At 44.7% G+C, this 18111-nt stretch overlaps 1 protein-coding gene across 2 annotated transcripts; it reads left to right on the top strand.

Moving 5' to 3' along the window:
• The first annotated feature begins 5999 nt into the window (after nt 1-5999).
• On the top strand, nt 6000-14991 carry LOC123164559 (nucleolin). Of its 2 annotated transcripts, none has more exons than XM_044582090.1 (11): nt 6000-6932; nt 7544-7905; nt 8010-8099; nt 9401-9637; nt 10736-10942; nt 11034-11349; nt 11418-11596; nt 11697-11770; nt 11877-11926; nt 13816-13868; nt 14751-14991. In XM_044582090.1, the coding sequence occupies exons 1-11, from the start codon at nt 6080-6082 to the stop codon at nt 14847-14849; spliced, it is 2520 nt and encodes an 839-aa protein (XP_044438025.1). In that variant the 5' UTR covers nt 6000-6079; the 3' UTR covers nt 14850-14991. The 2 variants fall into 2 exon arrangements, with proteins under 2 accessions (XP_044438025.1, XP_044438024.1); XM_044582089.1 differs by having other exon boundaries at nt 6002-6932; nt 11697-11785.
• Nucleotides 14992-18111: the final 3120 nt, after the last annotated feature.

Raw genomic sequence — 18111 nt, 5'->3', positions numbered from 1 at the left:
AAACTATTCACACATCATTGGAGAGGCTATGGTGTTGATGTAGAAGCCCTCCGTGATCGATTCCCCCTCCAGCAGATCGCCGGAAAAGGCCCCAAGATGGGATCTCACGGGTACAGAAGGTTGCGGCGGTGGAAAAGTGGTTTCGTGGCTCCCCCTGTTGTTTTTAGGGTATAAGAGTATATATAGGCGAAAGAAGTATGTCGGTGGAGCTCCGTGGGGCCCACGAGGGTGGGGGGCGCTGTTGGGGATCGTAGCAGAATTTTAAAATTTCCTACGCATCACCAAGATCCATCTATGGAGTATACTAGCAACGAGGGGAAAGGAGTGCATCTACATACCCTTGTAGATCGCGAGCGGGAGCGTTCTAATGAAAGGGGTTGATGGAGTCGTACTCGTCGTGATCCAAATCACCGATGATCGAGTGCCGAACGGACGGCACCTCCGCGTTCAACACACGTATGGAGCAGCGGCGTCTCCTCCTTCTTGATCCAGCAAGGGGGAAGGAGAGGTTGATGGAGATCCAGCAGCACGACGGCGTGGTGGTGGAAGTAGCGGGGATCTCGGCAGGGCTTCGCCAAGCTTCTGCGAGAGGGAGAGGTGTTGCAGGGGGAGAGGGAGGCGCCAGGGGCTGTGGTGGTGCTGCCCTCCCTCCCCCCCACTATATATAGGCCCCCTGGGAGGGGGGCGCCGGCCCTGGATCCCATCTACAAGGGGGGGCGGCGGCCAAGGGGAAAGGGGGGTGGCTTCCCCCCCAAGCCAAGTGGGGCGCCCCCACCCCTAGGGTTTCCAACCCTAGGCGCAGGGGGAGGCCCAAGGGGGGGGCGCCCCAGCCCACTAAGGGCTGGTTCTCTTCCCACTTCAGCCCATGGGGCCCTCCGGGATAGGTGGCCCCACCCGGTGGACCCCCGGGACCCTTCCGGTGGTCCCGGTACAATACCGATAACCCCCGAAACTTTCCCGGTGGCCGAAACTGGACTTCCTATATATAATTCTTCACCTCCGGACCATTCTGGAACTCCTCGTGACGTCCGGGATCTCATCCGGGACTCCGAACAACTTTCGGGTTTCCGCATACTCATATCTCTACAACCCTAGCGTCACCGAACCTTAAGTGTGTAGACCCTACGGGTTCGGGAGACATGCAGACATGACCGAGACGCCTCTCCGGTCAATAACCAACAGCGGGACCTGGATACCCATGTTGGCTCCCACATGTTCCACGATGATCTCATCGGATGAACCACGATGTCGAGGATTCAATCAATCCCGTATACAATTCCCTTTGTCAATCGGTATGTTACTTGCCCGAGATTCGATCGTCGGTATCCCAATACCTTGTTCAATCTCGTTACCGGCAAGTCTCTTTACTCGTACCGTAATGCATGATCCCGTGGCTAACTCTTTAGTCACATTGAGCTCATTATGATGATGCATTACCGAGTGGGCCCAGAGATACCTCTCCGTCATACGGAGTGACAAATCCCAGTCTCGATCCGTGTCAACCCAACAGACACTTTCAGAGATGCCCGTAGTGTACCTTTACAGTCACCCAGTTACGTTGTGACGTTTGGCACACCCAAAGCACTCCTACGGCATCCGGGAGTTACACGATCTCATGGTCTAAGGAAAAGATACTTGACATTGGAAAAGCTCTAGCAAACAAACTACACGATCTTTTGTGCTATGCTTAGGATTGGGTCTTTGTCCATCACATCATTCTCCTAATGATGTGATCCCGTTATCAATGACATCCAATGTCCATAGTCAGGAAACCATGACTATCTGTTGATCAACGAGCTAGTCAACTAGAGGCTTACTAGGGACACGTTGTGGTCTATGTATTCACACATGTATTACGATTTCCGGATAACACAATTATAGCATGAACAATAGACAATTATCATGAACAAAGAAATATAATAATAACCATTTTATTATTGCCTCTAGGGCATATTTCCAACAGGCGCGCCTACCCCCCTGGGCGCTCCCTCCTGCTTTGTGGCCGGCTCGCGGAGTTCCAGACTTCAACTCCAAGTCTTCTGGATTGCATTTGTTCCAAGAAAGATCACCGCGAAAATTTCATTCCGTTTGGATTCCATTTGGTATTCCTTTTCTGCAAAACACTGAAATAGGCAAAAAAAACAGAAACTGGCACTGGGCCTTCGGTTAATAGGTTAGTCCCAAAAATAATATAAAAGAGCACATTAAAGCCCATTAAACATCCAAAACGGATAATATAATAGCATGGAACAATCAAAAATTATAGATACGTTGGAGATGTATCACATCCTCGTTAGCAGAGGAATGGCTGGGTCTTCGGGTAGCGGAGTCGGACATCGGACCCGCTCCGCCTTCTTTGTCCAGCCCTGGGGGAAGAATGGATTGCTCAACATACCCCTTGGGGTTACAAATTGAAGTTATGTTCGGAAATCATAAAACTTACTGGAGTGGCCGGATGAGCGCAGTCGAGGCCGATGTCTTCGGTCATCTCCGACCACGACTTCTGGGCCTTGAAAAGCAGCTTCCAGATATCTTCGTGCATCGTGCCGAAGAATCGCTGCAGGGTCCGAGGGCCAGCCGGATTGAACTCCCACATGTGGAGAGGCCGGCGTTGGCAGGGGAGAATCCGGCAAAAAAGCATTACCTGGATGACATCAGCAAGAGTGGTGTTCTTCTCTATCATATTCTTGATGCGCTTCTGCAGCATCATCACCTCGTTGGACGACGCCCAATCCAGGCCCTTGTTAATCCACGATGCAAGCCGCATTGGAGGCCCGGATTTAAACTCTGGAGTGGCGGCCCATGTGGTGTCTCGAGGTTCCATGATATAGAACCACTCCTGTTGCCATCCCTTCACGGTCTCCACAAAGGCCCCCTTGGGGCAGGTGACGTTAGCGAGCTTGCTCACCATGGCGCCGCCGCAGTCTGCATGTTGCCCATCGACCACTTTCGGCTTCACATTGAAGACCTTAAGCCATAGGCTGAAGTGGGGGGCGGATGCGGAGGAGCGCCTCACGCACAACGATGAACACCAAAATATGAAGAAAGGAATTTGGGGCTAGATCGTGGAAATCTAGCCCATAATAGAGCATGAGGCCACAGACGAACGGATGGAGGGGTAACCCTAGTCCGCGGAGAAAATGGGGGATAAACACCACCCTCTCATTGGGCTCCGCAGTAGGGGTGATCTGCTTTTTGACAGGAAGCCGATGCGCGATGTTCGCGGCCAAGTACCCCGCTTCCCGAAGTTCCTTGACGTTCCTCTCCGTGACGGAGGAAGCCATCGACTTGCCCTGCGAGCTGGATCCAGCCATGGCTGGGAGTGTTTGGTGGCTACGGAAAATATCGAAACTTGGGCACTGGAGCTCGAGGATGGAAGGGCGGAGGAAGAAGAAGGTGTGGGAAAAACAGATGGGTCCTTATCCTCTTACAAAGGCAGTGGATATCAATCGCCCCCTCACAAGCCTTAAAACTCGCCTATTCCTGAGGGGTCATGCGAACGGCATGGTTGGATTACCCAAACCCGTATTGATAAGAATCCCGCAATAAGGGGACACGATCTCTGCTTTGACAAGACGTGTCAATGGAGGCCGCGCCTCGAAACACGAAGCGGGAGGCCAAAAAATGGTTCGAAATATTAATAAGGCCAGACATAATGTCTCGCCGAAAAAGCTGTCTGTAGACATGACTTATTTTGTTTAAGTATTTTTCCCTGGTGGTTGGGGGTTGTAACTGTTATACAGAGCCGAATATAGTTCTCTTGTTCAACTGCATTGAAGTTTTCAGAAGAGGAACCCGCCTTGCAATGCCAAAGACAATCTGCGCGCCGGACACATCGTCATTGAAGCCTGGTTCAGGGGCTACTGTGGGAGTCCTGGATTAGGGGGTCCCCGGGCGTCCGGGCTATGTGACATGGGCCGGACTGGTGGGCCGTGAAGATACAAGATAGAAGGCCTTCCCCTCTGTCCGGATGGGACTCTCCTTTGCGTGGATGGCAAGCTTGGCGTTCGGATGTGTAGTTTCCTTTCTCTGTAAACCGACTTTGTACAACCCTAGGCCCCTCCGGTGTCTATATAAGCCGGAGGGTTTAGTCCGTAGAGGCAATCATATCATACATGCTAGACATCTAGGGTTTAGCCATTACGATCTCGAGGTAGATCAACTCTTGTAACCCCTATACTCATCAAAGTCAATCAAGCAGGAAGTAGGGTATTACCTCCATTAAGAGGGCCCGAACCTGGGTAAACATCGTGTCCCCTGCCTCTTGTTACATTCGATCATCAGACGCATAGTTCGGGACCCCCTACCCGAGATCGGCCGGTTTTGACACCGACAATAGTGCCGACGACAGCAGCGGTGAGGTGGGTCAGACCGGCGGCAGGGTCATCAAATTCGGCCATGAGGCCAGGCGGCGGGCAATGCGCGGGAGGCAGGTGGGTGTCCAGCGGGTGGCTGGAAGTTTCAGATTGGTGTTTAGCGCGCGGCTGGGCGTTTTACATTACCAGGCGGCTGGTGATGCAGGATCTTCAAGTGTTGTATTTTACATCACTTGGAGGAGATGATGTAAAAATTTATAGATCTACATCATCTGTTGGAGCAGAGTTTTTTGGCCTCGAAGATGTAAAAAGTTGGTATTTATACATCTACATCATCTATTAGAGATGCTCTCAAGCAGGAGCCACTCTGCGTTGTGGGGGCCAGGTTGAGATGGAAGCCGGCATCGCATTCGCATCCAGGAAGGCAGAGGGAGGTGAGCGGGCCTATACCTCGCCTTTTTAGACAAGCCTATCGCCTAATGCGAGTTGGAGCGAGCACTCGCGCCAGGGTGTCGCAAATGGGCCGGTCTAGGTAGGTTCCAGGTAAGATCGTCTTTTCTCCTGTTTTTTCCTTTGTCCATGCCTTTTGTTTTATATATATTCATTCTTATTTTCTAAAACGTTTTAAATACATATATTTCAAAAAATAAAAAAAATAAAGAATTAAATTGTGAATTAAAAAAATGTTAAACAATGTAAAACAATTGTTAGCTTAATTCAAAAAAATGTTGATAGGATATTAAAATGTTTGTGAAATTTTAAAATGTTCATGTGTTTTAAAAAATTACTATATGACATTATAAAAAATGTCAATTATACATTTGATTTTTTAAATATATAAAAAATAAATAATTCAAATGTATATGAAAAATGTTGATAGCATACAAAAAAATGTTTGTGACATTTTCAAATTATACACGCATTTCAAAAAATTGTATGTGACATTATAAAAGAAATGTTAATCATGTATTTATAAAATATTAAACGTATGACATATAGATGTTTCAGATGTATATGAAGAATGTACAATGTTTATGAAAAAGGTAGGCATCAGACATGTATTTGAAAGAAATTGTAATAATTGTATTTGAAAATGCTAATCATGTATTAAATTAATAAATGTTCATACAAATATTCTTGATGTAAACGAAATATGTAGACATCAAAACATTTATTTCAAACTTTGTGAATTTTAAAAATGTTTAACATGTACGGTATAAAAATAAATGTTTCACATGTACATGGAAAGGGATAACGACACAAACAACACATACCAAAAAAATAAAAAGTCAATCAAAACGGTTCTAAAAATGATGAAAACTATAAATAAAAACACATAAAAAGAAAGAAAGGAAAACCCCAAAGAAAACCAGTGAAAAATAAGGAGAAATGAAGAAAACCGAAGAAATAGAAAGAAATAATAGAAAAAACTAGTGAAAGCCGATTTTTTTACAGAAGCACACACCTGAGGCTCACTCCGTTTCTGGGCCCCAGGGTGGCCCCAGGCCGGGCCTGCCAGTGAGCAACTCACTGGCAGGCCCGGCCCGGAGGCAGGGGGGCGGCCGCCCTGGGCCCCGAAACGGAGTGGGCCTCAGGTATGTGTACTTCTGGGCCCCGAAACGGAGTACGACCCAAGTTCAGTGACCAGTGATGTTTTTCCCCTTCCATGAAACTGATCGAATCAGACACATCTCCAATCTCCACCCTCGCCGTTGAACCACGACACCCAACCTCAACACAGCAAACCCTCGGCGACCTTCCTCATGCCTCCAGCCAAAGCCAAGAAACTCCGGCGGGCCGCGGCCGCGGCCGCCCCCCCAGAGAGATCCCCGGCGCCCCCTCCGTCCGTGGCGGAGACCCCTCCCGCGGCCGCCTCCCCAGAGAGATCCCCGGCGCCCCCTCCGGCTGTGGCGGAGACCCCTCCCGCGGCCGCCCCGCCAGAGACCTCTCCGGCGCCCCCTCCGGTTGCGGCGGAGACCACTCCCGCTGCCGCCCCGCCAGAGACCTCTCCGGCGCCCCCTCCGGTTGTGGCGGCGACCCCTCCCGAGTCGTCGGAGGCTAGTGTTACGGTTGCGGAGGATGGTGGCGGGAACGACAAGATGGCGGTGGAGGATCTCGGTGAGGTGGAGCGTGAGGAGGCCACCGGGGCGGAGTCCGTAGAGGAGGAACCCGACGAGGAGGAGCCCGAGGAGGAGGACCCAGAGGAGTCGGAGGAGGTGGAGGAGGTGGAGGAGGAGGAGGAGGAGGAGGAGGAGGAGGACCCTGATGCGGAGGATGATCCTGAGGACGTGGAGGAGGATCCTGAGGACGTGGAGGAGGATCCTGAGGACGCAGAGGAGGAAGCCGATGCAGTCGAGGATGATGAGGAGGATACGGTGCTGGCGGCTGGGCCGGAGAAGACGGTGACTGTGGAGGGCGGTGATGAGGAGAAAGCGATGGTGACCGTATCCAAGGAGGGCGGCGGTGAAGTTACAGGGTTAGAGTCTGCCATGGTAGAGGAGCCCGAGGAGGCTGCTAATGTGGACGATGGACAAGAAGAGGCAGAAGAGGAGGAAGCTGAGGAGGCAATGGAAGAGGATGCTACAGAGGTCCCGGGAGATGGCGCCGCACCAGATGGTAAGTAGGGCTGCCTATTCATGTGTAATGTGCAGTTCAATGCTATCTTTTTTATTGTAATAATAATCTTGTTTTTGACTGGACCTATGTTAGATGTTATCGCTTACAGTTGAAGTCGTTAGGTTGAGGGTGGAGGAACATGATATTAATCAATGTTGCATGGAAAACTGAGATTTTGTTTAGCCTTCGTCACTAGATTTTGTACCCTCACTTGCTTATTGGTGAGCACTTATGTGTCAAAATGGACCGAAGACATGAAACTGACAATTAGCCGATTCATATATGCCCAATTTTGCCGGTTTCTTATAGGAGTATAAAGCACGGTTGCCCACAGAGACCGAGTGCCATCTCATTAAACATGTCCCCTCATGGTTGGAATGTTCAGTAGTTTATTTGTCTATTGGCATCAAATATTAAAATCTATTTGTGAGGAATACTGCGGTGTATTTTTGTCACATAATGCACATTCTTATGCTGAACATTATGCATGACACTGTTTCCTGTCCGATCAAAAATGCGAATTGCATGCAAAACTCATGTTTCTCGTGCCCTATACTATCTCCAATTAGTCGGTGGTTTTAATGTGGTCATCTTTTCCATGTATACTCCAGACATGAATGAACTATCTGAAGAAGAACATGAAGAATCTGGGCATGAAGGTACACATGGGAATAACGAAGAGGATGGTGTTGCCTGCCAGTTGAGTGTCCATTCTGAGGCGCAGAATGGTGAACTTGACTCCTCATTGCCTACACTAGGTTCAGTTTCAGTGGGCAATACTAAAGACTTGCAAGTATTTCTTCATGGATTGCCTAAGGATTGTGCTGAGAAAGACATTACAGAGGTCTTTTCTCAATTCGGAGAGATTGAGTCTATTAAAACAATTAGAAAAAAGAACGGCATTGCATTTGTTCGTTATATGAGCACTGAAGCTGCAAAGAAGGCTCTTGCCGAATTTAAGGAGGGAGCTGAGGTTTTGACGCAATAAACCCTTCTGTCCTTCAAATGGTTTTCTTTGAATATGTCTTAGTTTGTTGAATAACGGCCATTGTTTTCCTTGCATATTATTTTTCTCAGGTGACAGGGGGAAGGGTTAAAGTATTAGCTTCTAGAGGTGATAATACCCTTTACCTTAGCAACATCTGCAAGAGCTGGACAAAAGAGCAGGTAAGATATAACAAGCTTTTTCTGATCCTGATGTTTAGAAAATCCATACATATACTCTTTCAACAGTGCTATAGTCTGAACTGTATGTTGAATATTAGAATATTTCCATATCAATAGGAACTTATTGAGGCTGTTTGGCTCTTTGGAAGATATTGAATTAAAAAAAAAACTAATCTTTATATGTGTATAAAAGGCTTTTTGTTTGGCGCACTGTTTCTGTTTTTTTTAGTAGAACGACTAGTCGCGACTGAGTAGTAACTGAAAGTCGACTCGAATCATCGACTAGTCGCGACTAGTTCAGGTTTTCGAGTCGAACGACTAAAAGCTGGCCCTGCCTGTCATATTTTTTTTTTCTATTTGCTCGCCCAATCCCCCCGTGAAACGTAGATCGAGACTAGTCCCCCCCTACCCAAACCTATCCTGTGACCCTCTCCCTTGCCCCTTGGCCGACTCTGCTGCCCCACAATCCTGCCGGCCGGCGCCACCGCAAGCTGGTTGCTGGTTGCTGGCTTGCTGCTGCTCCTCCCCTGTACCTATTGCTTAACTCATGTCGACTAGTCGACCATGAGTCTAGACTAGTCATGACTAGTCAATAGTCGCTACCACAGAACGACTCGTCGACTCGAAAACAGTGGTTTGGCGCCATCATGCCGTAACTGAAATGATGCTGATCTAATAGAATAGGATTATGGTATAAAATTAACATTTTGGATACAAAGATGTGTTCATTCACTTAGTTTATAAGATATGAGATGAGGCCTGATCTACCTGTACAATTCCACAAACCACTAATTGAAGTTTTTCTGTTTTATAACCAAATAGTGTTGATAATGGGTGTCGGGGATACTTCAAGTACCACAAACTACTAATGGAATGTTTTTCGGTTTTATGTCTTATTCAAACAAATTAATATAGCAAGAGTCATGGACCTCATGGAAGCGTACAGTGAGAACTGCATATGTTACAAGCACTAATGTGTGGAAAATTTCTAATTAATAGGAACTAGGTTGTCTAGCCTCATTTGTGATTTTTTTTGCCATCAAAGGTATTATATTTTATATGAATAATTTCTTTGTGAATTATGTATATATTCAAGGACTGACAGAGTTGATCCTCTATGCAAACGGAATGGTTGCATACATCACGATTCATTCTTGTTTATCTTGTTGTATTGGTATAATCAACAACAACAACAAAGCCTTTAGTCCCAAACAAGTTGGGGTAGGCTAGAGGTGAAACCCATAAGATGCGACAACTTCTGCTTCATTAAGTTTAATTGTTTTCTCAACTTTAATTTGCAGGTGCGAACTTCCTTGAGAAGTATCGGAATCGATGGATTTGATATGAGTTTACCCGTTGATCCTGAAACTGGAGGACAAAACCGAGGGATTACTTTTCTCAAATTTGCTTCGCCTGACAACGCCAAAGCTGCATCTCAGCTGCTACAGCAACCGGATGCATTGATTACCATTGTTAAAAGTGTGAAGGAATCTGCTCAAATCCCTACAGAATCAAGTCAGGAGCTTGCTATGCTGCAGGTAAAGCAGCTATTGCCAGTTTAGTATGTTCTAAGATATTAAGATGTTTTGCATAATTGTGAGTTGATTCATTGCTAATTCATCAATTTTGGCTGTTAAGAGTTATTTGAACAACTGAATGAACTTATCTTTTGAATGCTGTCTCGAGTCAGAAATAGCAGTTCCTAGTACCAGCTAGATTTGTTTGGTGAAACTTTTGGAGCATGAACACATATTTAGGTTGCACGTTTTTGAAGACTGAACTATGCTAAACCATAGAAAACATCAACTATAACCAAATAGACCAACAACCTACGGAAGGTTAGTTGCTGTATATATATATTTTTATACTTAAACTTCAACCTTGGGACTTCTGCTCTTTCGCTTGGTCTTGGTTGTTTTGGATCGAGTTGTCAGGATTGTGATTCATCCTATGCGTACCGGCCCAATTTGCCTATTCTCATCCGTTCATAGACAATCCATTTTGTTCCTTCCTGCTGCCATGAGCCCACAACCTCCTTACCCTTAAATCAGCCTTGCAAGGTCTTGTAGCACAAGAGAAACCTTGCACAAATGCCTCACTCAGATGTTGAAGGGGTATGATCATGCACATCGGGAGTTAAGGTTGCTGAATTGAGTTATTGAGGTCTCTCCAGTGCTCAGATTGGTGATGATAGGACCGTAGGAGTTAAGCCCACCAATTTTAACACTCCATGTCTGGTACCATTGAAAGTTCTGCAATGACTTTGGTCTCATGCCCATGTCTGCGGCCCATATGTGCCTCTGTGCGCCTGTGTGTGTGTGTGTGTGCGTGTGTGTGTGTGTGTGTGTGGATTGATATGGTGCTGCATCAATCCTGGTAACTGGGTGTTGGCCAGTTTTAGGGGATACAGAACTAGGCTCGACCGTTGTTAAAGAACCAGAAGTTGCCCAGCAGTTTATAGAATATTAAAGGTATCTTAAAACATTCCAAGCATCCCGCAACCAAGTTCAGTACTATGTTTTGTATGCAAGTCTATACTTAAGCTAAACCGCATGTGCTTAATAGCCTTTAGTACTTTGCACCTGGAAATACTGTCACTGTTTTTGTTTCGTAATTTACCATTACTTTGTCTGTAGGTTAAAACAGTATACCTCGAACATGTTCCTCTTTCTTGGGATAAGGGCAAAGTTAAAGAATGTTGCAAAGCATATGGGGTGATTCTGGATGTTCACATTTTAAAGAAGTCAAAAACGAAAACTTCTTTTGTCGAATTCTCATCCAGGAAGAGTGCATTAGCTTGTGTGGAAGGAATAAACAGTGCCAATATTGGTGGTGAAGTTAAGGTATCCTAAATCCTGCTTGTATTGGTTCTCATCTAAAACTGCTATAGTTCTTGCTAACTTGGCTAGACAACTGTTCTTTTTCTGTACCTAGCTGGCTGCAAGTCTTGCTCGACCACGTCGGGAAATGCAACTGGACAAGAAGAGTGCTAAAGGTGGGGTCAAGGTCAATAGTGATGCAACTTCTAAAGACACCAACAATTCTATTAAGAAAAAGAACCAGAATAGGGAGGTCAGAGTGAAGAAGGATTCACCACATAAATTGCGAAAAGGTGATGTGAGCAAGCTGACCTCACATGTTGATGCGGAAGTACCACAATCATCCAACCCATCTAAAGGCAAACGGAAAGCTGGAAAGACTGAAAATACCGCTGTAAATGAAAGGGCACCGAAGAGGGCACGGAAGAATCGTATGTTCTCTGACAATTTTGTTTAAGTTTGTTAATGGGTACTATTTCTTATACATGTTATTGTGCAGGTGGTGTTCTGACAAAACCTTCCAACAGAACATCTCATGGTGGTTATGCTAGAGTTCCCTATGCAGGAGAATCTTCTGGAAACATTAAACGCCCTGTGGGACCTCGATATGTAACTGGCAACCAATCTTACCCCATTGCGGGCGCATCTTCCAGATCTAAACCAAATGCTCGTGACCTGGTATACATGAAAATTCTTGATCTTAATATTCACATTCTCATAATCTTATGTCATACGTGTTTCATGTATAAATTATTATATACTGCCTCCATGCCTTTAGGAACCTCATGCTGGATACATCCCTCCTACAAACCGTGTTCGTGCACCTGCAAATCATGTTCCAGTCACCTATGTGTATGATCATCCGAGGTTTTGTTTCCAATCAACTTTCTGCTTATTTGGTACCGATGAGATCTTTGCCAAATATTTAAATTATCTGGGGTTTTCCATGGTTTTGCAGAAGTGCACCATCCACTATCCATCACATTGACGGTCTTCCTTATGCTAGAGGTACAATCTTGAAAATTGTTTATTACATGTACATGTGCATATTTTAATACCTGTAATAACTGCACATAATGGACATTGTTCTTTAATTGTGATATACTTTTAAGTATATCTTATAGACTGGAAGTTGTAGTTTTTGTTTATCTTGGAATAAGCGTATGTTTACCACGGTCAACTAGCCCGAATCCAGAAATTACCCACCAGTTGCAAAGGCACGTTGCAACTCTCGACGACCAAAACCGGTTTGATTACAGCCGAGGCCTGTTTCATAAGCGGTTTTCTGTCTGTAGGCTGCCACATAGCCGTTGTTTCCATGTTGCTGGACACATCCCCAGTGGGTCCACATGACAACCCTCCATCTGTTAGATTTACCCTGTCTTTCTTAGGCACCAATAAGAATGTCGACTGCAGCTCCTGCTTGTCTCAGCCATCTATGATGCACCGATACTTTGTTAAGGCCACATATCTATAGCAATACATGTATGTGACACCCGGTAACTCTCCAACATGTAAATTGGCTAGCAGATTTAAATACTTAAATTCTCAACACACTGTCTAATACAGCCACAGCCCATTAAGCATGTACTGCATGGAAAAAATGTAGTACACCCTGGGAGGGAGGGAGGCTTGCTCTAGCGTTTGCTCTGGGTGTGTGCACATAATTCTCATATCTCCGGAGTTGTAAAAATGAGGACAACGTTGCCTCTATCGGCAACGAGCTGCCTAGGCCTGTTGTACAGGTGTTGCATCTACCCTTGCTCTATTCTTCTTCTTCCCATCACAGGCTTCTTATCTCATCCACTGTAGCCACGACTTCTATCCAATGGGTCTTCTGCATGAGGAGACGATGACGCCACCCCTCCTGCACTACAAAATGCCTGCCGGTATCCATGTCCACGGGCAATGTATCATATTCACAATAGGTGAAGGCGGCACGCCTGGCTGGGTCCGATCAGTCCTAATCTCCATGGGGCTGCAGAGGCTCGGTGCGACTGCCTCAATGCAATTGCCCTCAATCTGGAGCTGGAGGACTTGTTGGCCGACCTCGCCCCCTTCCCCTGGAAAGATGTCATCAGCGGCGCTGGCTGTAACCGAGCCCTTGGCCGTGGCTGAAGATCATTTAGCCCCACACTTGCTCGAGAGCCCACATAACCGAATAGCTAAATTTTATACATATGGTACTCAAAGTGGCGTTGTGTGATTCTGTGGGGGAAGAATAATTTCGGCGGTACAGCAGAGAATCCTTGAACCTTTCCCCCCCATTACCTTAGGCCCATACTGCTGAGATAACAGTAGTTAGAATACCTTGTTTTTCTTTTAAGGCATTCTACCTTTTTGCTTGGTCAGTCTTCAGCTGTTTTTTCTTTATTTTTTGAAATTGCATTACTCAAAAGCCAAAGGCCAGCTTACATAAGATCATTACTACGAGAAGCAAGATATAGACCATGACATGGCGGTCGTCTTTTTTGACTTTGGTCGCTAAAACAAAAAGTCGAAGGGTGAAACCCAAAACAATGTTTAAAATGGGTGAGCGGTAGACCACCTTGTTTCGGACACTATAGGAGAACATGTGCACTTTCAACGAGCAAAGGTCCAGCTGAGAGTAGTTCAAAATGTTTTTTGCCGAAAACCGGTGGTCAAATTAACCAACATTAGACTTGGGACAATGGTTTTTGTGTTGAACAGTAACCACAGTGGAGAACACCAACTCAGTCTTCAGCTATGAATTTGAGAACTTGATTAGAATTGAGTTGGATACATTTTAGGTGGTGCTATTGAATTGATTTTGTTTGAACTCTTACGCTAGGTTCATTGTTTATTGTATCCTAGTACTTGCTTTCAGTTAGGAAAAGATAGTTCAGTTTGTAATACATTTTTGTTGCATTTGACAGAAGTAGCAGCTCCACCACCAGCCTATGGGTACACAAGCAATCCTCAATACCAGGTTTGTATACTTGTCCTACTCATTCACTGCAATGTCTTTGTATTTTCAGTCTGAAGTAGTATCAATGTACAGTATGCATACCCCACAAGAGCACAATGCTGGTTCTGTTCCGAAGTATTTGTGGCTGCTGCTAAAAGATACTGCATTTGTTGGAAAATTAAATTGATATAATTTGCCAAATACACTTTATTGTGTCAGTATAACTGTATTCATCCTGATGTCATAATTAAAGGTAGTTATTCATATATTGGGAAATTCTTTTAGAAACCAGATATGTCACTTCTTTCTGGGACCGACCATCTTAGAAATCGTTAAACCCACATCCAACTCAGTGGTTGACTTTTCACCCTACTTCAAGATTTCAAGCATCGTTTTAGTAGTGCATACTAGAAAAGAAGTAAAAAAGTATATACTGTGGAGTTACTTTCCATGATAAATCTTTATTATGTATCCTATATGACTAGATAGGTGATCCCGATCCCTACTAACATATTTCTCTCAGCATGCATGGGAAAAGTCCCACCTCAACATGCTACCATGTATGCGAAAAGACTCAGCCGTTTACAATTTATCACGCTAACTTGTATTAATTAAATATTTTACAACTCTACAATATACACTCGTGTATTTTCAGTTTCATTGTCATATTATTGATCTAGATATGCATATACCGTGCAATCAAAACTCTGGAATATATTGCAACCAATTCTAGTATCTAGTATTAGTGGTGAAGCTGTCAGAAATTTAGTAGTTTTACTATGTATATATTAGTTGTGGAAGTGTCCTTTTGAGAACGCGAGTGATGTTTGTAAACCTTGGTTTATCATCATCTTCCTGAAATCTGTGGTTGGTGGTCCGTAACCAAGTTATTTTGGTGCGCAGGATGGATATGCATACGCCTACCTCCCCCCGCCTCATCCAAGTGTATCTTACCACTACCCAGGAACCGGCGCATATAGCCCTCGAAGGAGATACTACTGACTAAAATCCTAGTGCCAAGTCAATGCTTTCATCTCATGTAATACTACAAATACAGAACGTTTGCAGTTTTCAGGGACCCTCATGTTGTTTTGCTAGATGGCTGACGCTGGAAAGAAGTAAAGTTCAGTTTTGTCGGCGCTTAGGTCTTCGGTTTATATTTGAATGAAAGTGCATCATTAGGAGAATGGCGTTTTGGATCTTGGCCTCCATGGAGGCCTAATTTTTGAAAAATTCAAAATTAAAAAAAAATTGGTTTCAAAAAAATCTGATTTTTTTTACAAGTAAACAAGGATGTGAGGCATATGTGTGTAAAATTTCATGATGAAATATGTTGAAATGCGATTTGTACAAAAAAGACATCCATGGCCGGGGAGGATGAATGGTATCATGTGTTAAAAAGCCTCAGATTTGTCCTTTTTTCTGCACAGCCCTCATTTCAATGTATTTTGTCCTGAAAATTTACATTATGCTTTCATCTATCTTTGTATATTTTTCAGAACTTCTTGAAATGTAAAATGTATGATTTTCATGAATTTTGAGTTTTGTATTTGGAGGCCTTCACGGAGCTCGGCCATTAAAAGCAATTTCGGCACCATTAGTCCATATGAACTTGGAGGGGACGAATAGTCCATAAGACTACAAAAGTTGTGGGTTATCAACCAAAACTCGTTTACATTTTGGTCTAAGAAACGATCAAGAGAGAATACGTGACCAAACCTGATATGGTTTTTCTTTGAGCGGGTCTTCACCAAAGTCTGTTTGTAAAGAAATATAAGAGTGTTTATATTTTTTTTTACACAGGGAGTACATCTCCTTCAAGGCATCAAAGTACTCTTTATTGTAAGATGATCACCATATTATCTTTTACAATATCAACAATCTTTACAGGTGGATCTTTTATCCATCCTACACACATCTTACTTCTAACTAGTTTCAGCATAATTAGTCTTTCCAGGAGCATGCTTAAAAATAATATGTGGGAAATCATACGCAAGGTGCTATATATCATCAAAAATTGCTACCGGTAGACAACCTCCATTCTTTATTGTCTCTATCACCTTGATGTTGTCGGAGTTCACCTCTATGCGGTTACACCCGACTGTAGTTGCCAACTTGAGACCAAACCGTAAGGCCAGTGCCTCAACAATAAGAGCATCTCCGCACCAATCGATTTCTCGTTTTCTACCGCGATGAATCTGCCATTCAAGTCTTTGATGACAGCGTCATAAGAGCCCTTGAGTAAGTCTGGGTCAAAAGCACCATCCACGTTTAGCTTCACATAGTTGCTCCTTGATCTTTCCAACCATATCGCTTGATAGTTGCCTTTGCATCACTTGCCATAGTATATAGTTAGCAACCAAAGTTGTGATTGCCATTGCTATGAACTTAGGTTCATGGCCCTTTTCATTATGCACTAACTTTCTCCTCTCCTAGAATTAATACCAAGAAACAATAGCAATTGCTTTCATTGAATTTTCCAGATGGAGTACATTTCCTCCCAAGGCACTACATCGAGCACCACATGGCACATGCGCAAGTCAGCAAGTGCCTTGCATGCTTGCCTCCACGCCTGCCGATGAATGTCCTACCTGCTCAGAGTCCCCCGACATCATAGGCCCGGGCACGTGTGCTTGATCATGTGGCCGCGTTTACCACACAACACACTCCCCGAATTGACTGTCAGGAGAGGAGGGGCCAAAAAGACGCGGCGAGTGTTGTGAAAGTCCATGACTCGTCAAGTATTTCATTTTTTTGGGAACATAACATAGGGTATTTTTCCATGATTACGGAGTACAATCGGTAGCGACAAGTCCAAAACAAGCAGGGTTGGTTAAGTCAGCACACAGTGTTATCCCCGCTACGGTAAAAGTTTTTTTTGAAATCAACGGCAAAAGATAACTAAACAAACTGTAAACCTATTTCGTTCATGAATAATTTTTTAGAGTAAACAAACCATCATTCATTGTTGATTGATGACCCACAACTATAGGGATCTATCGTAGTCCTTTCGATAAGTAAGAGTGTCGAACCCAACGAGGAGCAGAAGGAAATGACAGGCGGTTTTCAGTAAGATATTCTCTGCAAGCACTGAAATTATCGGTAACAGATAGTTTTGTGATAAGGTAATTCGTAACGGGTAACAAGTAACAAAAGTAAACAAGGTGCAACAAGGTGGCCCAATCATTTTTGTAGCAAAGGACAAGCCTGGACAAACTCTTATATAGAGAAAAGCGCTCCCCATGACACATGGGAATTATTGTCAAGCTAGTTTTCATCATGCTCATATGATTCGCGTTCGTTACTTTGATAATTTGGTATGTGGGTGGACCGGTGCTTGGGTGCTGTCCTTTCTTAGACAAGCATCCCACTTATGATTAACCCCTATTGCAAGCATCCGCAACTACAAAAGAAGTATTAAGGTAAACCTAACCATAGCATGAAACATATGGATCCAAATCAGCCCCTTACGAAGCAACTCATAAACTAGGGTTTAAGCTTCTGTCACTCTAGCAACCCATCATCTACTTATTAGTTCCCAATGCCTTCCTCTAGGCCAAAACAATGGTGAAGTGTCATGTAGTCGACGTTCACATAACACCACTAGAGGAAAGACAACATACATCTCATCAAAATATCGAACGAATACCAAATTCACATGACTACTTATAGCAAGACTTCTCCCATGTCCTCAGGAACAAACGTAACTACTCACAAATCATATTCATGTTCATAATCAGAGGGGTATTAATATGCATAAAGGATCTGAACATATGATCTTCCACCGAATAAACCAACTAGCATCAACTACAAGGAGTAATCAACACTACTAGCAACCCACAGGTACCAATCCGAGGTTTTGAGACAAAGATCGGATACAAGAGATGAACTAGGGTTTGAGAGGAGATGGTGCTGGTGAAGATGTTGATGGAGATTGACACCCTCCCAACGAGAGGATCGATGGTGACGATTACGCCCTCCCGGAGGGATGTTTCCCCGGCAGAACAGCTCCGCCGGAGCCCTAGATTGGTTCTGCCCAGGTTCCGCTTCGAGACGGCGGCGCTTCGTCCCGAAAGCTTCCTTCTGATTGTTTCCAGGGCAAAAGACGCCTTATACCAGAAGATGGGCATCGAGGGGCTTCCAGGTGGCCCACGAGGCAGGGGGCGCGCCCAGGGGGGTAGGGCGCGCCCTCCACCCTTGTGAACAGGGGGTGGCCCCCCTCTGGTGCTTTCTTCGCCCAATATTTTTAATATATTCCAAAACT

This window comes from Triticum aestivum, chromosome 7D, assembly GCF_018294505.1.
Source record: "Triticum aestivum cultivar Chinese Spring chromosome 7D, IWGSC CS RefSeq v2.1, whole genome shotgun sequence".
Lineage (NCBI taxonomy): Eukaryota > Viridiplantae > Streptophyta > Magnoliopsida > Poales > Poaceae > Triticum > Triticum aestivum.
Note: the sequence above shows the minus strand (reverse complement) of the source record. Positions and strands in the feature narration are given on the sequence as shown.